The sequence below is a fragment of the Schistocerca cancellata genome, chromosome 8 (assembly GCF_023864275.1).
Source record: "Schistocerca cancellata isolate TAMUIC-IGC-003103 chromosome 8, iqSchCanc2.1, whole genome shotgun sequence".
NCBI lineage: Eukaryota > Metazoa > Arthropoda > Insecta > Orthoptera > Acrididae > Schistocerca > Schistocerca cancellata.
Window position 1 is genome coordinate 422,467,292 of NC_064633.1, and position 23,412 is coordinate 422,490,703.

The following is a 23,412-nucleotide window of genomic DNA, read 5'->3' on the forward strand; positions in this document are numbered from 1 at the left end:
TAATTGTTGGAAAGCGAAGTGAAGGATTTTATTTGTTCAACACTTCTAAGGGTCAATTGTGTAGCCGTCACTGAGTGAACGTCAATTTTGACGGTAGTTAAGAAATTGAATTTTTTAGGACTTTTCCCAACCTAAAAAATTTGTTGCTTGAAATGTTGTTGGGCAATATAAAGACACAATAGAGTGCAAAAAAATTTGATTAAGTTTCTACGGCCAACAAGGAAAAGGCGTAACTCTTTTTTTATAAATACACTGTTAATAATTCCATACTCTTTGCACTGACTCGTGTTAACTTCCTTTTCTGCTGTTTTGGAATTGATTTGTAGACAATTTTTCATCACGAAGTTCCGTTGGATGCTTTGTATACATTTTAATACTCTCTGATTAAGATTAGCGTCTGAGATTGGTTGTTATGCTTAACGAAAACCACCAGTGACGATTCCAAAATGTATCTGCACTTTTGCCACCAGTAGACACGGCGGAGATATGGTCACAGTTCACAGCGCATAGAACATCAGCAGAACGTGATATTTGATAATAACCACACTGGGTTTTCATCATATCATTTTTCTTAATTGGGTATTTTGATCAGTCCTTTCTTCAGATAGATAATGTAGGGCGATACCTTGTGGACAGCTCTGCAAGCTGTTGCTCCATCTTGTTTTAAACAAAGCGCTACCATCATCTGAAAGCATTTAATCTTAATGTTAAAAATATCTTGCACGTTGGAGTCAGCGGCTAGTTTCTTTTGGTGGTTTCAGCTAACACGTAAGTACTCCCTCAACCTTTGGTCTAACTACTGCTGCAGTATTTTTGTCCAAGCTAAATTTCGCCTTATATGATTTATAGTTTAATGTCGAGAGTGAGTTCGCCGTTTGCCGTCATCGTAAACACATCGGAATACTCAGATATCTATAAAGTAAACGAAGGAATATTCACATCGCGTATGTTTCTTGCTCACAGAATGCTGCCCACCACAGTGGCCCAGAACGCTTGGAAAAATAATTATTTTTATTGCCATTACAGTGGAGAACGTAGTATCAAATAGAAAAAGATCTGAGCAACATACGTGACTGTTCACAGAAAATATTTCGAATTTTCCTTTCTTACTCTGCTTCTGAGTGTCCATAAAACGGCTCTAAATTAATCAGGTAAATTATAAAAGGTCACCAAGAACTGTCTGGAAATCAGTTATTATCTGCTCTCTGCTTATTGCTGAAAAGTCCTTTAACCTCTCCTGGCAGATCGAAGAAAATATTTCGATCTTCAATAGTGCGGAGTGGCGTTATTTACGTGTTAGTAACTTCTGTATTATTTCAGTTTGTAGTTGTACACTAGAAAAGCGTTGTTTTGTAAACTGATGATTACATGTGAACCTGTCTTTGCTCCACGAATTTTCCTCTGTCAGAGTTAATCTTACTTCACGACGATAGGTTACCAGACGTTGTGTGTTCCTTTGGTTCCAAAACTCTCATGTGCCAGAACTTTATGTGTAAGAATAATTTCTCGGCTCGTTAAGAGACGTAATTAATGCTTAAGTCTGAATAGTGATTCTGTAGAAAAGTAATACAGAGTTGTAGTTTTAAGTTTTTTCTAATGTTTACTGTCTAATGTCCGTTTTACATGAGCGACTTTCTGGTCAAAATCGATTACTCGAAGTGTCTGCGTGTAAATCAGCAACCAGCCACATCGCGAGTGTGTCTATGACGTCACTGACTTTAGCTTGTGCCGAGTTTGCAGTTGTGAATTTCAGAGTATGGTTTTTCTACACTGCGCATGCGCAGAGACAAGGGTCTATGGCGGCGTCTGCTAACCTCGGAAGTTATAACCTATTCTGGTCGAGCTCAATCCTATTTCATAAATGGTTTTAGTGCTTTCGTGTCTTCTTAATCTTTATCATGTCGTTTGTTTTGTTTTCATGGCAAATTGAAAAGTTACACAATTTCCTATTTTTTTTTTTTCTACTAGTGTTCTTCTGGTCTTCAAGAGCGACGAAATATTCGAAAGCAAAAGTATTTACATTTTGCAGGGAAAAAACTAGACTGTACATAAATAAGATCATAAGCAGATAAATGTGTTTAATGAAAATTATTGGACGAGATAAATAATTTCCGTCGTTATTTTCACTTAGCAAGAAAACAAGATTCGAAGGATAAAGCAAAAAGGCACTGTTTACTGCGTCCTACGCATTGTCTGATGTGTTTGCAAGTACATATTTCCTAGAGCGATAAATGTATATGTTCTGATATGTTTGGATTATACTTTTCCTATCTTTCAGTGATCAAGAGTGTGAAAAATTCATCAGATGTCATTTGCCAAGAACCTTCACTATAAATTCTGCTTCTGTCATTAATAAACTCTATTGCCATTGCTTGTTACTACATTTCGATTTTTTCGTAAAAAGGATAGCCCCCCATAACCTCGCTTTCAGCATTCAGATGCCAAACTGCGCACCGGCAATTTTGGCGCTGACGTGTAAATGAAAATGACCACTCAAAATCGAGAAGACTCGGTACGGCAATAAAACGCCATGGGCGCTGCAGTAGACGCACTTGTCTAGAGTATTCAATTGAAACAAGGGGCTTGACGGAGGGTACTTTCCGGATAGCCCACGTGTGAAGATATGTAGCCGTTCGACAAAAGTGATACTGGTTACGATGGTTCTTTTAGGACGCCAAACAGTCTCGTACTTTGAGAGCAATTGTAGTTAAAATAGCGTCGCAAATGCACGTTGTTGACTTAAAACATAGTGTGAGATTTAACACCAGTTTCTCGACGACTTCTGTAGCGGACACGAAATATCTGTCTGCTGTCGGAGAGGCTTCCTGGAATTTTCGTGAGCCGTCTGCGAACGGCGGGAAATCGGTTCGGCGGAAACGTGCCGCTTGCGGGTCGGCCTTGTGCTTTGATGAATCGGAAGCCGCGCCGCTGCACTCGTCCCTGAGCAACCTTTACTCAGCAGCTGAGGCGTGAGTCAGTCACAAGCAGAGCTGTCCGCCTTCCTGGTAAGCTGCTGACTGCTGCAGATGCCGAACCCCCTCCGCTCCCGCGCCAATGCGCACGTGTGTCTCCGCTTGCTCACGCACTGCGCTCTACGATTGTATGTGTGCGCCCGCGCACGCAGAGCGTCTCCGCCGTGCGTTAAAGTCTTATACAGTAGCGTAACCCTAATAGCTGTGACGCGCTGGTGCGCTAGTAGAACAGTGGTTTTGTTATGATGAAATAAGCTGGTAATTTATCAATATCTGGGTATGTAGTGGTGTAGATGTGTGTGTTAATGTATATAGTGTACATAACGAATCTGTTTCTATTGTTTTGCTGTATACCGAATTTTGGTTAAAATATTAAAACAGCTAAAAAATTCTTTCCAATTAATTATTTACTGTATGATCTTAACACAGTTCTATAAACAACGTTCCTGATGTTGCATTCTTTGGCGAGAATATAAGGATTTAATGGAGTGGATGCACCTGAACACACTACGTAGCAATTGTCCACATTGTACACATAGCATGAGCTCTATTGGTGCTCAATGGTGGAAATTGCGCCCTTTTAAAATGAAAAGACAGATCCGTCGGTTATAATTGGGACTCATGTAAACAAAATATTTTCCCTGTTGATGTGCCTCTGACCGCTACGGTCGCAGGTTCGAATCATGCCTCGGGCATGGATGTGTGTGATGTCCTTAGGTTAGTTAGGTTTAAGTAGTTCTAAGTTCTAGGGGACTGATGACCTCAGATGTTGAGTCCCAGAGTGCTCAGAGCCATTTGAACCATTTGATGTGCCTCTAGTTACATAAGAGGTGGCCAAAAAGTTGTCGTTCTAAGGCCGTATAGTCCAGAATCGATACACCAATGAGGCAAAATCGTTGTGAGCACTGAGGCAATGAACCCATCGACGCACCAGGCTGAAAAGATGTTTGGTAAAACACAGAGCCCTGCTGCGTGAAGAAGTATGTAACTGTCTGCTGCACATCCTCGTCCAACAGGAATCGTCGACCTTTCGAGGCCTCTTTTAAGAGATTGAAGATGTCATAATCGCATAAGGAGAGATCAGGATTATAGGTGGGTTTGATGGGGGGGGAGGGGGGGGGGATGCTCGAGTGTCTCCCACTGGAGTTGACGTAACTTTGCTATATGGGGATGTGCGTTACCTTGAAGCAAAAGCACTCCCTTGGGGTAGTTTTCGACAGACAGCCCCATACGCGTTCTTAATTCTCCGGTGAATGTGGACCGGTGTTTGTCTTCGGCAGCCAAGAAAAGAATAACAGCACGGTCGTCCTGTTTGGACGCATTTGATGATAACGTCGCCATAGTTCACGTTTCCGCATTTAGCGCACGCACTTAGGAAAGACACGAATGCCACACTAATCCCTTGTCTACACGTCGGTGCTTATATACCCGCACCGGTGTCGCGGTACTTTGTATATACACTGCAGCAATGCCCTCAGACGGAAGCGCTTTGATCGCTCATTGCCCCGCCCCCCCTCCATAATAGCCGTACAATATTTCGGCCGAGATATGGAATTTGTAAGTGTGTACTGTTACACAATCTGGTCGCATCAATATTTCATAACAACAGGGCCGGAACACAACCTTTAACTTCAGTTTATGTGAAGGCACTCTATGTGAAGGCACTCTTGACAGTTACAGAGTGTCAAGAAATTCAATAGCGTATGTGAAGACTTGCTCAGTATCCACAATAATATCGACAGATAATCAACAACGGTCAGGAGCCGGCATCACTGCATCTTGTTACTGATGTAGCTGTACATTATATAACACATTTAATCATTTTTTAAACATGGTTTATGTTCACTATGTAAAGAGTTTCATTCCCTGCTTTTCCCGAGTTAAAACGTTTTTAAGTGTATTGAAGCTACCTCTACAACAAATTTCATCGAAATAGCTTCAGTGCTTTAGTCGTGAAAACGTAACACACACATAATTTCGCGGTTATATTATTTCATGCTAAAGCTCTGTTCAGAGTTGTGACGTCGCTTGTTCCTCGCAACTTTTTACCAGTTTACATCAGGTTCCACTAAATAGAATCCCGGAAATAGATATGTCATGTTATCAAAAAGCTCCCGAAATTAGAATTCTGCGCGTAAATGATGACGAGTAAACTGAAATACCGCTAGGTGTCTCTCCTAACATCCTTCTTGTAGAGAGCCTATATAAACAGAGTAGTATATAGGCTCTCTTCCTTGTTGGATCCGTGTGGTAAGCGGCTGCGAACTGAATGGTTTGGTTCGTTGACATCGTGTTTCTGCGAGTACGCGGCTTTGCGATGGCTAATCTAAAACTTGGAAAAACCGCTGCAGAAACGTATCAAATGCTGAAACAAGCTGCAGGAGACAAGCTTACGACTATATAAAAGCATTTCGAAAACGTGCGTACATGGCTAAAGATAACGACCGTTCAGCTCGGCTATCGACACCGGAAAATGCTCAGAAAGGGAGAGATCCGATTTTGCGATGTCGTAGACATACCATCCAAGACGTCTGCAACATCTCAGGAGTTATTCATGGTACATGTTAACGTTTTCTGTCGGAAGATTTGAACATGAGAAGGCTTGCACCGAAGTTTGTTTCGCGTCTGCTTCGAGGCGATTAGGAGCAACATCACCTATAAGTCGGTAGGGAACTGAAACAGCTGCTTCAAGACGATCCAGACTTCCTTTCTAAGGGTATCACTGGTGACGAAAGTTGTGTTTATGGCTATAACCTTGCAACGAAGCAGCAGTCATCGCAGTGGAAGAGTCTTTCTTCACCTCGACCAGAAGAACCTAGAGACGTCAAGAGTAAAGTCCTTATATGTATGTCTAAAAAGAGTTTGTCCCTCCTGGTCAGATGACAGGTGGTCAATACAGATTTATACCGGGCTTTTATGAAAAACAGGGCATTGGGAGGAAACGTCCACAGAACAACGACTGGGTAATCCATGCATACGGACATAATTTATCACCGAAAACGATGGGTTATAAGAAACGAGACTGGAAGGGGCGGATGGGTCAGTGTGAGTAATGCACTGAATTTGAGAAACATGATTTTTAGACACGCGTTCCTTCCTGCGCCTGTTTTTTCCGCATCATACTGGCGAGGGAGGAAGAAAGTGCACTATGTCGATTTCCGTCGAGTGAACAATCATAAATAAGAAACGTTCACAGAAAGCTTGGATGGACAAACCATAGTGTTATTAACTATTCAGTACTCGTGTAGTTAGCAGCCACATACCTGGGTTTTGCTCGTATCGATTGTAAGAAACTGTTTTTACATGTACAGAACAAGTGAGGTACACAGAAATTCTGAGCTTATTTTTATTCAAATAAGACCTAATGCCTCGGCTACCGCTTATAGTATAATAACTACAGAAGAAAGGGCGACGTGACGCAGGATTGATCGGAGTCTGGAAAGGAAACGAGTTAGAAAATCTGCGTCCAGCTAAAATAACTGTTACATGGTCACAAAACGGTCATTCCTTATTAATTATGAACTCTATCCAATTATGCGGCCCAGGCTGGTTAGATGAGGCTGTAACTTCTCGAAAACGCTTATCTGTGACTACTGATGATGCTAAGCAGCGCACTTTAGACGACGAGATAAAACAGGTCCCTTCTGGCTACCGGTCCCGCCGTCTTAAGAGGGAAGTAACTTTATTTTGCCTCTCGAGCCTCTGTAGGAGAGCCGTAGGGAAGATAAGCTTGCTAGCAGCAGGCGTAACTTCCAACACCCACAGAACTGTTGGTGGTGGGGGGACGGAGGATGGGGGTGGAACAAGTGGGGGAGTGTCACTGGGTCTCTTACGAAGAACATGGTGACCCGCAGTCGACTGTTGAAACACGTGAAAGAATGCGAAGGTTTTTCTAAATAGTTGCGAATCGTGTCGCTGAAGCGGGAATTCATTTAGTGGGGATGTGCGAAACCAGCTTACCACCACATCCAGGCTGGCCGCCACACTGACCCTCGTAGTTCATCCGCCGAGAGGATTCGATTACGAGCCGACACACCTGCCCTCACCGGAAGCGTCCCTGTATCACGCACGGCTACTTGGGCGGGTAATAAAATTAATCACATGACATGTGTAAGTTTCAATTTTTCGATCGAATGCTTTTCGACCTATGCATTTCTCTGAAATCTACAAGGAGTAAAACTTTGTTTCCGCCGTTTTTTCCCCAACATTTGAAGCTTCAATGAAAAAATTGGTCACACATGTATCATTCAGAGTATTTTCCATCGCTGGCCACTACTTTCTCCCATCCTTCGGGCAGTGTACGAATCCTGCGTCGAAAAAATTGTTCATCTATTGAAGCGATCCACGAATCGGTCCAATTTGTGACTTCCTTATGAGATCGGAAGTGTTGGTCAACCAGGCCATGCGCCATTGATCTAAACAGGTGATAGAGGGAGCAATGTCCGGAGAATACGGCGGGTGGGGTAGGACTTCCCATTTTAACGTTTCCAAGTACGTTTTGACCTCTCTTGTAACGTGGGGTCGAGCGTTGTCGTGCTGCAAAATCACTTTATCGTGCCTCTCGCTGTATTGCGGCCGTTTGTCTTTTAATGCTCTGCTCAAACGCATTAATTGCGTTCGATAACGAGCACCAGTGATCGTTTCACTTGGTTTTAACACCTCATAGTACACGACGCCGAGCTGGTCCCGCCAAATGCAGAACATGATCTTGTAGCCGTGAATATTCGGTTTGGCCGTCGACGTGGAAGCTTAGCCGGCATATCCCCATGATTTTTTTCGTATAGGGTTGTCGTAATGAACCCATTTTTCGTCCCCGGTCACAATGCGATGCAGAAATCCCTTCCGTTTTTGCCTCTGAAGCAACTGTTCACAAACGCCGTTCAACGTCTCTTGGTTTCAGCTCACACGGGACCCAAGTTCCTTCTTTCTGAATCATGCCCATAGCCTTGAGACGTTTTGAAATGCCTTTCTGTGTCACTCCCTAATCATGCCAATTCTTCTAGAGCTTGACGCGAGTCTTCACTCAGCAATGTCTTCAATTCTGCATCTTCGAAAACATTCTCTCTTCCACCACTCTGCCGGTCTAAGACGTTAAAATCACCGTTCTTGAAGCGCTGAAACCACTCACGACACGTTCTTTCACTAATGGCGTCCTTAGCATACGTACTTGAGAGCATTCTATGAGACTCAGCCGCTGTTTTCTTCATATTGGAACAAAACAGTAACACCTCCCGCAAATGACGAGAATTAGGTTCGTAAACTGACATTTTCAATCAAGAACAACTTTATGATGCAGACCCAAATCGACTAATGTTTGAATGAGGTTACGTTGACCGAGGTGCAATATAACTGCCTGAAGTGTGCGATCTGTTTCTTTCGACCGCTACTTACCGTTGTCGCCACCTATCGGCAAAAGGCGGTAGCAAATTTGTGCACCTTGTAGTTTCTTAGAAGTTATTTTAAAGCATTGTACTAACAACTAATCTGAACAAATTATAAGCGAGGGTTAAAGCAAGCTATAACTGGAGAAGGGGGAAGAACCCTGTAATAAACTCTAATCCCCCACCCAGGTTCGAATGCTTGATCCCCACATTTATAGATGCACGTCGCTACGGGTTTACTCTTCCAGTGAATTGCTATGGCGTACGCCTTTCCAATATCTAGACTCGATGTGGTCAGTGCACCTTAAATCCTCTGGATGAATCCCTCTAGATATTTGAGAGTTAAGATTCATGCCAGTGACACAACGACAATTGAATGATATAACGATATTTGATGTCTTCGGCATTTTACGGATTTGCGTGTGTTCACGGTCCGCTGCATTATTCTCTTTGGCCGCCTCTCCGCATTTCACGACAGTTCTCCTACGTGAACCGTACCACGACTGACGACGTTTTTACTATTGTTTTTAACAGACGCAAAGATGCCAAATGGATGGTGTAGAGACTTGCATTTTCCTCGGGTACCTAAATGCCGTAATTTGTAGTTAGGGATCATCAACTTCGAGCTAGATCTTTAATGTTTTCTCTCTCACGATTAGGGTTGGCAGACCCAAAAATAGAAATTCCGGATTCAGCGTTATATTTAACCGGACATTTTCCCCTAAAAACCAGACTATCTACTTTAAAGAGAAATAGTCAGTTGAGGATTTTCAGTTATTAATAATTGTCAGTTTCTTGCGAGATCACTCTTAAACGTGCTTGATCTAAAAAACAGTCAGTAAGCAGTCTTATAATTTGGCGGCTATGATAGCAACTGAGTGCTCAGTCTTCTGAATTGCTCACTCTTGTTCGTAAGATAACCGTATGTCGTAATAAACTAAAAGTTCTTCGTAAAAAAAAAATGCTTATTCCTCTGGGACGAAAAATGAAAAGATGTTCAGTAATATTTTGGTTACTTCATTTACACTTATAAAGAAATAACGCAGACTTAACACTCGTTCGGCCGGCCGGAGTGGCCGTGCGGTTCTAGGCGCTACATTCTGGAGCCGGGTGACCGCTACGGTCGCAGGTTCGAATCCTGCCTCGGGCATGGATGTGTGTGATGTCTTTAGGTTAGTTAGGTTTAATTAGTTCTAAGTTCTAGGCGACTGATGACCTCAGAAGTTAAGTCCCACAGTGCTCAGAGCCATTTGAACCATTTGAACTTAACACTCGTTCGCACAAACGTATTGGGGCATGACAGGTTGGCATCGGCTGATCGACACATCTACTTTTTCCTCCCTCGCTCGCCCTCCGCGTTGCGTAGTTGTGACATTGTGTGTTAGGCTCTTTCGGCCTACGAATAAGAATGTGGGACAGAGGTATGAGAACAGCATTGGTTTTTATATGTATAACTGTATCCTTTTCGTATATTTCCTTATTCCTCGCGTTTACGCCATTAGCTTGGAACGCGCCTTAGTTGTGTTTTCTCTACGTCATCGCTTAAAAGCCTGACACGAGCTGGACTTGGGTGGTTTTGAGGCGGACACGACAGTATAGTATTTGAATGTTCGAATGATGTCGCTATAAGCCTGAAATGACCTTTTGAGATATGTTGACAAATAGCTGTGTACACAAGCCGTATTGTAAGCAGTTTAGATTAGGTTAAGTAACGTTTTTTCAAGACACAAATGTGAGTATCTCGGAGAGAGAAGTTGACTAGTGTGTTGTTGCATTCATTTCTAACCCAACTCCACCCTCTTGTAACCCTCGTCGAAATCTCCTCCACCCTGGGAACCTCACCCCAGTGAGACCTGACGCATCCGCACTTCGCAGTCCTTGCGAGACAGCGTGAGTCATGTGCCACATGTTGCGGTCTCGCGTTCCATCGAGGGGACGCGTCTGTCCCGGTTGCCACCGCCACGTCACGGTATTAATCATCAGCTGAGTGTGCGCGCTCGTACTCAAGTGCAATCACTCCTGCGGCTCCGGATGTCCTTGAGGTACGGGCACAGTGATTCGGCAACTCGTAATGTGACGTAACGGCCCACGGCGGCCGCCAAAGCCACGAATTTCATGATGTGGTCTGCGTAGCTCTCTTCATTCCTGCGATGGACTGTGGCATCTGTATTGGCGTCATAAAACTCGACAGTCTCATTACTGCTGTTAGTATGGTGCTACTTTTTTTTAATGCGGTTGAACCCAAATTGCACCGTCACAATTTGCTCCTTTTACTCCCGGTGCTCGTTGTCGTACGTCCGCATCTCGGTAGCTGCACTGTCAGCGCGGCCAGCACGGCAGATTGCCAACCGTAGGGGCCCGCCGTCGATTCCCGACCTGGTCGGAGATCTCCGCTCGGGGACAGGATGTTATATTATTCTATCAACGTAACTGACAAGAAAATTGTCTCCAGTACACTATCGCATCCTCTTTCCGGTACTGAGATGACTCAATGGGCACGACGCGAAAGGCAATAAATTGAAATTAAAAAAAAAGTTGTTGAAAATAGTTGTGCCCCCTTTGTTCTTAACTTCATTCAATAATGATTCGTTCTGCCTCTTATTTGTTACGGCAGTATTAGTTGTTTGTTAACGTGATACTCAGCAGAATGATAGGCTTGTTTACAAACGAAGAGTTGTCCGAAGTGCACCTCGTACATACGTTCACTGAATGCAAAGAAAAAAATGAATAAACGTTACTACAACATCGCTATGCTGAGCTGTTTCCACAGCGATGGCAGTCGCCTTACAATGTACACATTTCGTCTTACTGCAGGAGCGGATCCTGTTTTCAGTTCTAGGATGGCGGTTTACAGATTATTGCTGTCTCTCTCCCCTCCGCCCCACCCCCGCCCCATCTCCTCTACACACCGCAATATTAAGGAACATACTACTTGGCGCTACCACCAAAGCAGTACCACGGCGATTGACTGCTGCTGCATCGTTACATTATACGTCATTGGATGTTAAAACGTTGGAGCATTGTATGGTCACAACACAGATCTTCTAGATACATATGCGAAACAAGGACACCGATCGATAATCCATTTCAGTCCACTGCTGGAAAATGCCAGTTTTGGAGTTGTGTCATAAGTCTGGCAATCTTTAAACGCTCCAAGTATTTTCTGCCATCATTGAACTCTTCAGTATTCGACCTATATAAAAATATATACAGACTTACTGTAAGCTCATCGGACAAAAATTAATCGCCCGTAGAGAAATCAGTACAAGCATTATTCAGTACCTTGTAAATCCGCCTCTGGACTTGATAACAACCTGGATTCGTTTACGAAGTGAGCCCACAGGTTTGTGTAGGTACGTCGCATCCAAATTAAGCGACTCGCTGAGGATTTGATCGCATAATTCCACCAAATTGCGCAGATAGTGATGTTGGCGTTTTACCGGCTATTCCACCTTGTCCCACAGATTTTTTGAGAGATTCAAATCAGTGCAGGCTAGCCGAGATAATAGGGTGGGGGAGTGTTCAGAAAACCAGTCACATATTCTTCCAGACCGATGAACTTTTCTGTGTCTGTGTGGGCAATAGTCTCTTGCGAGGTGATCGAGCCCAAGCGTTAATTGCACGCAGCTCCCGTCGCAGTGTTCTGTCCATAACAGGGTGGGATGGTCTTCCATTCACTGCCTGCATCAATTCCTCTCTGGTTTGGAAGCAATTTTGATTCACAAGCCGTGAAACGCGCCTCTGCTCTCTCTCTCTCGGTCAGGATCTTTTCCGACCATCATTCTGACGTCGTATTTCGTGGTCACGTGTGTTACACCACTGCTTGTACTTGCGTTGAACAGTCTGCCGCGAAACACCAACAAATCCATCAACTTCACACACCGTATGCCCACGTCCTTACTTTTACCGGGCTTTATTCACAATGCCCTTAGGTTAGTTAGGTTTAAGTAGCTCTAAGTTCTAGGAGACCGATGACCTCAATTGTTAAGTCCAATAGTGCTCAGAGCCATTTCTGCTCTGATTTTAGTAAGTGGATAAACGTGCACGTCTGTTTTGTAAGCCCTGGAAACACGAAGCACTTGCAGAGCAGGCTAGAATATCGATTATGCGTCGCATATAGGGAAACCTTGCAGTGTCGTTCCGTCTGCAGTCGGATTGGGGGGGGGGGGGGGAGGAAAGAGGGCTTCAAGCGGAAGTAGTTGGGGGCGTATGGGGGACTGCAGACAACGATGAGTCACACTTGGAAACCGCATATAGCACAGGGAACACGACAGCCGGTGTTTAAAAATACGTTACAGAGTTGACAGAAGTACAATAGAGCCCCCGTAATTCGACCTAATTGGGACTAAAGCTACCTCGAATTACAAAAAGTCGGATAATACGCAAATATCAATATATGAATGGGTAAATCGTGAATAAATGTTTGATGAGTACAATAGTGATTAAAAAAATGAATAAAAACCAATTAGAACATACCTATGTTCTATGTATATATACGGGCACACATTTCCAAGTTGCAAAAAAATAAGTTACATTTCAAAGAAATTATCCATAGTCGTTTTTTAAATAGAACCTCGTTTTTTAGCAGCATTGTCGATCCATCTTCTAAGACGCACGGTGTCAGTTGGAGTAGCTTCCTGTTGCTGCTTGCCACATGTAGCGCAGCCAAACCGTCGGTGTGAGCGATCACTGGTACAACTTCTTCAGGCAATTCCTCGTTGTCAGTCTTCAGCGGGTTTACTAACCATTGTAACAATCGCAAGATCGGTCACTTCAAACTGTACATCCATTCTGAAATATCACTCGCATTCACATTTTCACAGCCAGCAAGCGTTTTCATCAGTTCTTCCAACGGTAGGTTATCATCGTCTGTACTGTAGGTATCCTTTTCATTCTGTAAAATCTGGTTCCAAGACTTTTTTAGTGTCTCCGCCTTAATTTCAGACAGTGAATCGGCTGTCCAGTGAACTACGTCTTTTGTCGTAGTTTTTTTAGAAATTATTGTTAAAAATTATATTCACCATCTGTTGCTCGTGGAAGTGTCTGAAAAACGACGACGATACTTTTTTATTAAGCATTGTAAAACGCCTTGGTCCATAGACTGCACTAAACTTGTAAAGTTGGGGATAACAAGTGCGCAAATACCGTCACATTGTAAATCTTCCTCATCAGGGTGTGAACCAGCATTGAGATTGCTTTGGAAGGCAAGCACCCTTTCTTTAGATACCTTTTGGTCTATGAAAGAAAATCTTCGAAAAACCACTTCTTAAAAATATTTTTGCTCATCCAAGCAGATTTTTGCTTGATATACAGTATGTAACAGTAAGTGCAGAAGCAGTGATATTTTTTAAAGCTCTATGCTTAGCGGACTTCTCTATTACCAGCAGCTTCAGTTCATGTCTCCACTTGCATTCAGTGCAGCAAGAACTCTACCTTTATTGTTGCCCAGGGCTGCCTTTTCTTCTTTTGAAGCCAGGGTTTTAGATGTAAGCACTTTATAATTTAGCCCTGTCTCACCACAGTTATACAGTTGATAAGGAGTAAGATTTTAATCTTGTACTATAATTTTTCTTAATTTCTCACAAAACTGTGTAACGGCTTAAGAGCCCATAGAAAGCTTTTCACTGGAAATTTAAAGCCGCCTTACGCTATATCGATTCTTCCACCTATACAACCATCCCGAACTCGCAGTAAAATCATCCTTACCTTTCTTTGACTCATTTGTAAAAAACTCAGCTTCTTCTTCCAGAATAGGCCATAAAATTGGATTTCCTTGTTGTCTTTGTTGAGGAAACCAAACGTACAAAGCTACATTCGGTTTTTTTTTCAGATTTGTTCATTGACTTCCAGTTCAGATGACGAAATAGAACACCTGTTTTTGCCTATGTTTCTACGCCAGTCTCCAACAGTCACGACACCGATTCCATAATCAGCAGCAAGTTGTTTTTTTATGTTTCTCCATTGTATATAGCCTTTCCAAAGCCTCCAGTTGCACATTCAACACCAGAAATTTTCACTTACTTCTAGTACTCATTCTAATGTACAAGGTGTACAACTTTGCTACCGCCGTTTGCCGATAGGTGGCGACAACGGTAAGTAGCGGTCGAAAGAAACAGATCGCAGACGTCAGGCAGTTAGCTTGGACGTCGGTCAACATAATCTCATCCAAACATTAGTCGATTTGGGTCTGCACCATAAAGTTGTTCTTAATTGAAAATGTCACTTTACGAGCCTAAATCTCGTCATTTGCGGGAGGTGTTACTGTTTTGTTTCAATATGAAGAAAACAGCGGCTGAGTCTCATCGAATGCTCTCAGATACGTATGGTAAGGTCGCTATTAGTGAAACAACGTGTCGTGAGTGGTTTCAGCGCTTCAAGAACGGTGATTTTAACGTCGGAGACCGGCAGAGTGGTGGAAGAGAGAATGTTTTCGAAGATGCAGAAATGGAGAAATTGCTGAGTCAAGACTCGCCTCAAACTCAAGAAGAATTGGCACGATTAGTGGGAGTGACACAGAAAGCCATTTCAAAACGTCTCAAGGCTATGGCCATGATTCAGAAAGAAGGAACTTGGGTCCCGTGTGAGCTGAAACCAAGAGACGTTGAACGGCGTTTGTGTGTTTGTGAACAACTGCTTCAGAGGCAAAAACGGAAGGGATTTCTGCATCGCATTGTGACCGGGGACAAAAAATTGGTTCATTACGATAACCTTAAACGCAAAAAATCATGGGGATATCCCGGCCATGCTTCCACGTCGACGGCCAAACCGAATACTCACGGCTCCAAGATCATGCTCTGCATTTGGTGGGACCAACTGGGCATCGTGTACTATGAGGTGTTAAAACCAAGTGAAACAATGACATGTGCTCGTTATCGAACGCAATTAATGCGTCTGAGCAGAGCATTAAAAGACGAACGGCCGCAATACAGCGAGAGGCACGATAAAGTGATTTTGCAGCACGACAACGCTCGACCCCACGTTGCAAATGAGGTCAGAACGTGCCGTCAGTGTTCCATCAGTCACTATCAGTCGTGTTCTAGAGCCATACCAGATAATTGGGCAAGGAGTAACAACAATACTGTGCCTATTGAAAACTTGGAAGAGGTGGACCTCTCTCCAGGTGGCCGCCATACCCGCTGACGCAGTGCAGAGCACGATTCCCGCTTATCACAGTAGGGAGACACTCAACAGTCCAACCCGTTCACGGCATCACTACAAACGCAGCCGTCTGTGTTGTGTTAACGGCATGGGAAACTAATTCCCTAGTGCGGCTGCTGTTATACTCCGACGAATGTTGGGGGATGACCTAGAACGTTATGAATAGTTTTTGGATGGCAAACACGGATGTGGAGGGGTTATCGATGTATTTTCTGTACAGTACGGCGATACCCCCTTGGGGTCGTCAGAAATGATCGGCGGGGGTTTTGACGACGCATATTCCTGCCCTCACATTTCCAAACAGTTCAACATCGTGTCACTGTCTCCTTCGAATGCCCCACAAATCTGAAAATTGCAAGATTCGCCATCCGGCGACTCAAAATAAAATACCTTTGAAACTGACAGGTACTGATAACACGAACAGCACTAATGCTCTCTGGTAGCCGTTTTACGTTTACTGCAAACTGGAACTCTTAACCATTTACATATTCGCCTATGGTGTGTACATATACGAATTTACATTAACTTTCGACAATTTCTTGTGGACGCTTCACTTTTTTTGACTGGTAGCTTAGTTCTTTTCGAGTAAACACACAAATTATAATTATTTTCACAAAAATATTGAGCATTTATTGGAAAAAAAACCGTGAGTTTTTCGCACTGAAATAATCAATAAATTCGTACGTCGTTTATGTGCAGCACGATCACGCAGGCTTTTCACCAGCTTTACTTCGGCTGAAGTTGTTTCTGGCTGACGTTCCAAATAAACCATTATTTTATCCAGCTGCCTTTGTTACCTTTGCAATTACCACAGTCTCTTCAAATTGATCGCAAACTTCGTCAGCTACTGCATCACTATCGTCATTCTTTGCAAACGAACAAAAAGTGATAATTACGTCATAAATCACACCGTAGCCAGTGTCATTGTCATGCAGCTAGATATTTACGTTTTAACGCCGATTTATGATCATCCTGGAATGTTTGCAAATGCTTCGACGAATTCTGACGTACCAACATTGTCATCAGTTGCTGTGTTCAGTGTCTGAGCTGCCTTTAAAGGGCTTACAAAAGGCCGGCCACATCGTTCCAATTTGAAACCTTTGAAGCTTCAACAGTAAATTCAGCAGCCGTATTTTTCAACAGTTCTTTGTCCTTTTTATAGAGGCCATCCAACTTTTTATTTTGGACATTGCCAACTTCTTTCTCTTTGACATATCTCGCAACAAGCAGAGGCAGTACAACTCAATGATATACTGTTAAATTACAAAAAAAATGTTCAAATGTGTGTGAAATCTTATGGGACGTAACTGCTAAGGTCATCAGTCCCTAAGCTTACACACTACTTAATCTAAATTATCCTAAGGGCGCGCGCGCACGCACGCGCACACACAAGCGCGCGCACACACGCGCACACACACACACGCGCGCACGCACACACACACACGAGGGAGGACTCGAACCTCCGCCGGGACCAGCACAGTCCATGACTGCAGCGCCCCAGACCGCTCTGCTAATCCCGCGCGGCTGTTAAATTACATCCTAAGGCGGGTCCACACCGAGCGCGCCACGCCGCGCCGTGCTGCTGCACCCCCGCACAGCTGTAAGGCTAGGCGCAAATTAGACTTGGCTACTGTTTCTATGTTTCGATACAGTGTATCGATACGTGGAACTGTTTCAGTGTTTCGGAACGGCTGTGGTTCACTGTTTCGAAACAGTGGTGTTTCATTCCGTCCCTGCCTCGGATAACCGGACCAGATTCGATCTCGAGCCAGCCACAGAAACTGTATCGTTGTTTCAAAATAAGGCTGTTTCAGTCCACCTGTGCTTGGAACGGACTAATTGTATCGAAACAGTGATGTTTCACTCCGCTCTGTGTCGGACGAGATTCGGGCTCGGCACAGGTACTGAAACACAACATACCACTTCATGAAACACTTTCAAGAGTGTCGAAATCTTTTTGACAAGCAATAGCATGAAGCTTAAGATATCCGAAAATAAAGCTTCGTTTCTAGCTGACTATCCTATTTCGAAATGGCTTAACATCGGCTTTATAAACACTAACCAAACAATAAAACAACGCATACTATTCACATTCAAAATAATAAATATGTGAATACCATTCAGTTAAATTACACTTTTTTTATAACATACGCTTCTCTGTTCATGTACAGTAATCATATTAAGAAACGCAAGTAAGCCTACAACATTTTGTATAAAAAAAAGTCGTAGAGTAACAGTTATTAGACACATACATAAATTTGATGTAGGTATAATTGCGAGCAATCTGTTTGACATATCACTGATAGTGTAATGGTGAACGGGAAGGGCTGGGAAGCATGGTGAATTTATAGCAACGGTTCGAAACACCATGAAAGACAAAAGTTTTTCTGTTATATTTTGCTATTTATTCGAATTATTTGGCGTTATTTGTGAGTCTATAGTCACTGTGCCTATTATCCACAATGATTCTCTTTGTGTGCATAGAAATTAGCAGGATAGGTATATTACCCATACTAACGGAATGTGGGAATCCCAGTAGCATATCCGTTGTTTCTGCAGTTTGCTCCCACCTCCAGTTCCGTTCGTGGTGGTTCTTCTGTCTTCAGCTATGGCTGTCCTCAGTCAATTGAAAAGTATGAAAGTCACACGACACGAAAGCAGAGCATTTGCTGCAGGAAATACGAAACTGCCAAGACGCCTAGGTGATAGTTTCACACTTTCTGCCATATGATTATCGCTCTCGCACCTCATTTTTGTTTATATGGACTAGTTATACAGTAGACATTCAAGATGATAAAATGCGTAGGTTTATTAGATTACAAAACACAAACTGTTTCATGTTTCGAAACAGTGTATCGAAACATTACATTGTACCGTTTCATTTGTTTCGAAACTGTTACGTGTTTCAGTTTGCCCATCTCTAGCGCAAATTGAGACGCGTATAGCGCGTCGCAGCGCAGCGCAAATTTTTGTAACTTGTTCAAATGGGACCGCGCAAATTGCGACGCGACTCGCCTGGGACGCGACACGTGCCTGCGCCAGGTACAGAGGAGTGCGCCGTCCGCGCCGCTCCGAGGCGCGCACTGTGTTCCAGTTGGAGCGCGCGCGTGGTCTGAAGATGGAGCGAGCCGTAGACCCCCGTCTAAACTGAGCGCGCGCAAACGCGCCACTTCCTCTGACGTACCGAAAACAGCCGGAAAACTGCGCGGTGCGGCGCAGTAAGATTCGCCGTCCACACTGAGCGCGCAGAGCCGCCATAACCGTGTTCTGCGCAGCGCGGCGCAGCACGGCGCGCTCAGTGTGGACCCGCCTCTACAGTGTGTAAACTTCTAGATGGCAGACCTCTCCCTAGTCCTGAATCGATAGAAGTCGGTAAACGTCGGGAGGCTTCGGTAGGCACGCAGTTTAGACTACTGCCAACATTACGCAGCTGACTGTGTTGTACAAGGTAGCCATTGTCGTCTGCTTCGTTATTGTTTTGCGCTGTATTGTTCTGCGTGTTTTTATTGTGCAGTTCTGCTAAACATTATCAAAATGAGTGAAAAGGCAGTTGCTGGCCCATCTCGGGAGTCGCCAACAACCCCTACCGGTAGGCCTACGGTTAGAAGAAGCCTTTCGTCTGCTTTCGTGTAAGCATGACGCGCAAATCATAGTGCCAGCACTGCAACTGGTAGGAGTGCCTTGTCCCCCCCCCCCCCCTAAAGGGTCCACTCCCCTCCCCCCGCCAGCCAATGCTTGCTTCCTCTCTCCCCGCACAACTCTGCCGTCTTACAGTTAACACACTGTACATTGATACGCGTATGGCGGTTAGCTGAATTTAGTTATTGTTGTCGATTAGTCCTGTTATTACTTCTCGGATGTAAAATTCTGCTTATTTATTTATTTATCCAACGGTCACCTGTAGAACGTAGATGTAGTAAATGCGTTGCGCTACAATCAGCCTCCATTGCATTCTGTCTGTTGCTGATTCGCTGTACTGGCCCTATGGAGAACAGCTGTAGACAATGCGTTGTGTCACCAGTCAATCTCCATCCGTTCTGTCTGTTGCCGATTCCTCCCAGTTGATTACATTCATAGCTACCGCATATTCTTTACGTCGTCGTTTTTTATCCTGCCCAGGGGTCTTTTTTTTGTAACGTGGTCAATGAAAACTTGGTTAAGAAGTAGAGTCTCTGGCATACAGATTACATGACCTGCCCATTGGAGTCGTCTGCTTTCTTAATACGATCTCACCACTTCAATTATTCTTCCTTGCTCTCAAAGTACTTCCATCTTCCACTGGCCCCAGATTCTGCGTCGCCTCCCTTTCAAATGTTAGAAGCTTTTGTGTCCCTCGTTTAGTTAGTATCCAGCTTTCAGAGCCGTAGAGGAGAATGAGGCTTATAACGGCATTTTAGATCCTTATTTTCACAGCGTGTGATACGGCTTTAGACTTGAACGTTTCTCTGGAGCCAGTGGAAATTCTTTCATTTACATGTATAGGTATTTGAGTGTAAGAATCGTACCAACTTTTCAGGTACTTGAACTGATCAACAGACTTGAACTTGTCTCCGTCAACAGTGAAGTGCTCTAATCAGTTCAGTGAGTTTGGGATTCAAAACTTAACTGTACGTAAAATACTCCGGATGAATCGGAGATTCGTATTAATGAGGGCCGGATAAAAGGGCATATTGCAAAACAGTTTAAATGAAGATAATAGCAGAGGAATATTTTATCTGGCGTTCATGTACGCTACGTGCCAGCAAGGAGGAGGATTTAGAAAGTGGGAAGCGACTAAAAGCTTGATAATAATAGCACAGTTAACGTGCGTGCCCGTTCCAGATGTGAGGGAGACCGCGATTGTTTGTATACAGATAGCGAGCAGGAGATTACGACTGACTAGACTGTGTGCCGAGTCCAGCAGGCTTGAAGACGCGGGGACAACTCTTCGGAGATGGTGCGTAGCCGCTTGATGTGTTGCCCTTGCTGCAGAGTGCTGCCGATTTTGACTTATGTCGAAAGGTAAACCACTGTTTTGTGTGTGTGTGTGTGTGTGTGTGTGTGTGTGTGTAAAACCCCACTCTCCCCTCCTTCTACCCCATCCCCTCTTTCAACAGTTCCACCCTCATCCACTGCTCTACGCTACTGCGTTCTCCATTGTTTCCTCCGTTCTTTTCCCACGGTAGCAAGGCTCGGAAGGAGAAATACTTAAATGAACAAAGCGCTCTTTCTTATTGCGCGTTCTTTCAGAAACAAGCGCAGTGAACAACTCCAACCTCGCGGAAGCTGGGAACGGTATTCGAACATTTTAAAACGTGACTTTTCGTAAACAACTAATATTGGGTTTTGATGTTTGTGCTACGAAGTCACGTAAGTTTCCAACACGTCTGCTCATAAGAGATGAACGAATCTAAACGCTACGCATGGCCTTAGACGTAAAAATAGTTGTACTGGGAAGTTTCAAATGTGGCCGGTAGGTTTCATTAAACTTTCCTAAGGTTCTGTCGCCATGTCCGTCCACACATCACACGGCAGCCGCGGGTGTCATCTTCAGGTCATCAGACGGACTACAGAAATGATGAATCCATCACAATCCTACATTCATCCGTTGAGGGATATTTTTTTGTTTTGTAAATAGTAACTTTATGAGTTGGCTGTTAACCAATATCAACCCCTTGGACATTTTTCACTTGCATCACAGTAAAAAATTGTAATCATATAGCAGCGTAGATTCCAATCGTCTGTATGGAGGAAGCATCTGATGACGTCCTTAATAACAGTTTGTTGTGACCGTGGTAGTTACGGACACAACTGCCTCAGACTACTGTTAACTCATGCATCCGCACTGACTACAGCCTATGAGTTGGGAAAATGTCTCAGGCGAAGGATCACCTATTTATATCATATGGTTTCGTTGCTTCCACCTTGACCTATTAGTGACGGAAGTTGTGATCGATGTGAACTCGACGACACAGGGATCACTGAGGCGAGATTGTGTTGTCTTGTGGATTGGGCCTGTTCAAACTGTGAGGTCGTTATCAGTCGCATTTGGCATATTTCGTTCTACATTTCATACTTCCTTGGTTATAAGGAATACTTTCCATTGGCAGTTCTCAGCACTTGGCAAAGAACACTCGTAAACGCTACTTTACCGCATGGCGATAGTGTTTGTTGACATTAAGGTTGCAACACCGCGGAGAAAGGGAGCGGGAAGATGGGAATACAAAGATATTCCGTTTTAAAACACTAGTAAGACGCGTGAAATGTTAAAGCCTGGCAAGCTTGTAAGACGCTGGAACAAACGTGTTATTTACAAAAATTGGTCCTTTGAATCCTATACACTGTATTAATATCTATACTAATTTCGTCTTTTTAAATTGCTGTATCATGAACTGCTATCAGTAGATTTTGTTGCTCTATCGGTAGAACTTCCTTCCTATCAGCTGGATGCGACAGCGTCAGTGTCCTGATCACACATGACTACTTTCAAGTCTAATCTGTACTGAAACTTGCCGGCCGCGGTGGTCTAGCGGTTCTGGCGCTGCAGTCCGGAACCGCGGGACTGCTACGGTCGCAGGTTCGAATCCTGCCTCGGGCATGGGTGTGTGTGATGTCCTTAGGTTAGTTAGGTTTAAGTAGTTCTAAGTTCTATGGGACTTATGACCTAAGATGTTGAGTCCCATAGTGCTCAGAGCCATTTGAACCATTTTTTTGTACTGAAACTTACAAGTTGGTGCTGCACTGGAACATCGCTCCCTTTGAAATATTTGAAGGTGTTTACGTGCTTTCGGCCAGTTATCTACTGTTAATACTTTCACGTTGCTTTTTCTGCCCCTTCAAAATTTTCAACAAAACCTATAGATAACGAGTACAGGGTGCAAACGATAATTGTTTACAAGGTAAAAAAATGGCTCTGAGGACTATGGGACTCAACATCTTAGGTCATAAGTCCCCTAGAACTTAGACCTACGTAAACCTAACTAACCTAAGGACACCACACACACCCATGCCCGAGGCAGGATTCGAACCTGCGACCGCAGCAGTCCCGCGGTTCCGGACTGCAGCGCCAGAACCGCTAGACCACCGCGGCCGGCATTTACAAGGTACCTCAGTGGTGTAGGTGAAGTCGGGACTCCTTGTTCTTGTACTAATAAAATTTAGAAGTGACTTTATCGCCAGGGTATTGAAAGAAAAGACTTCTGTAAACGTTATGGAAAAACTATAATTACGTTTACAATCCGATGTAACCGTAACTCTTACAAGCACAGTGGTTTCATTGTTAGAAGATCAGACAAACAAAACGATTTAATTGTTAATTTTATGCTGTAAAAAATCACAGTATTTTGAGGTAAGATTTACTAAAACGTGATTTTATATTTTGTAAGTGCAAGAACGTGAGGTATTTAATATTCAAGGACGATTTTAGCCAAAATCTCGCGAGGTACACGTGCGTTGTAGCATGGGTGGCTTTTGCAGGCCAGTATGCTTCCTGGTTTTATGGACTACAAGTGTCTTGCATCAGTTTACGCGTTTCGAATTCACCAGCACCTCTCTGGTACGCTGTAAACAATCATCGTTTACACCCTGATAATTTAATTACGTTCCGAAACAGTTCTTTTGGGTTCAGATCGCAGTTTCAGTGAAACAATCACAGCACAGAAAAGTTGTTTTTCTTTTATCATTAGACCAGAGTAACGCTCGGTTTTTGGTACCGATATTCATGATTTTTTTCAATAAAATAGCAAACAAATTACAAAACTGCCTTTAGACCGTTATTGCTGCACACCATTAAGATTATATTTTGCATCTTTTTTTTAAGTGAAAAATGTACAGTACACGACATCGACAGAAGACCTTCGCGCAGTACCGGCCACAATTTTGAATCTAGAACAAAATTTCAAAAAATTACATTGAAACTGATG

General features: G+C 43.6%; 1 protein-coding gene across 1 annotated transcript in view; it reads left to right on the top strand.

Annotated features, from left to right (window-relative positions):
• Positions 1-6,763: 6,763 nt before the first annotated feature.
• Positions 6,764-23,412, top strand: part of LOC126095609 (protein inscuteable homolog) — a 120,997-nt gene continuing 104,348 nt past the window's right edge. Inside the window, exon 1 of the mRNA XM_049910378.1 lies at positions 6,764-6,858. Within this exon, the coding sequence (XP_049766335.1) occupies positions 6,764-6,858 (95 nt within the window). The remainder of the gene's footprint in view (positions 6,859-23,412) is intronic.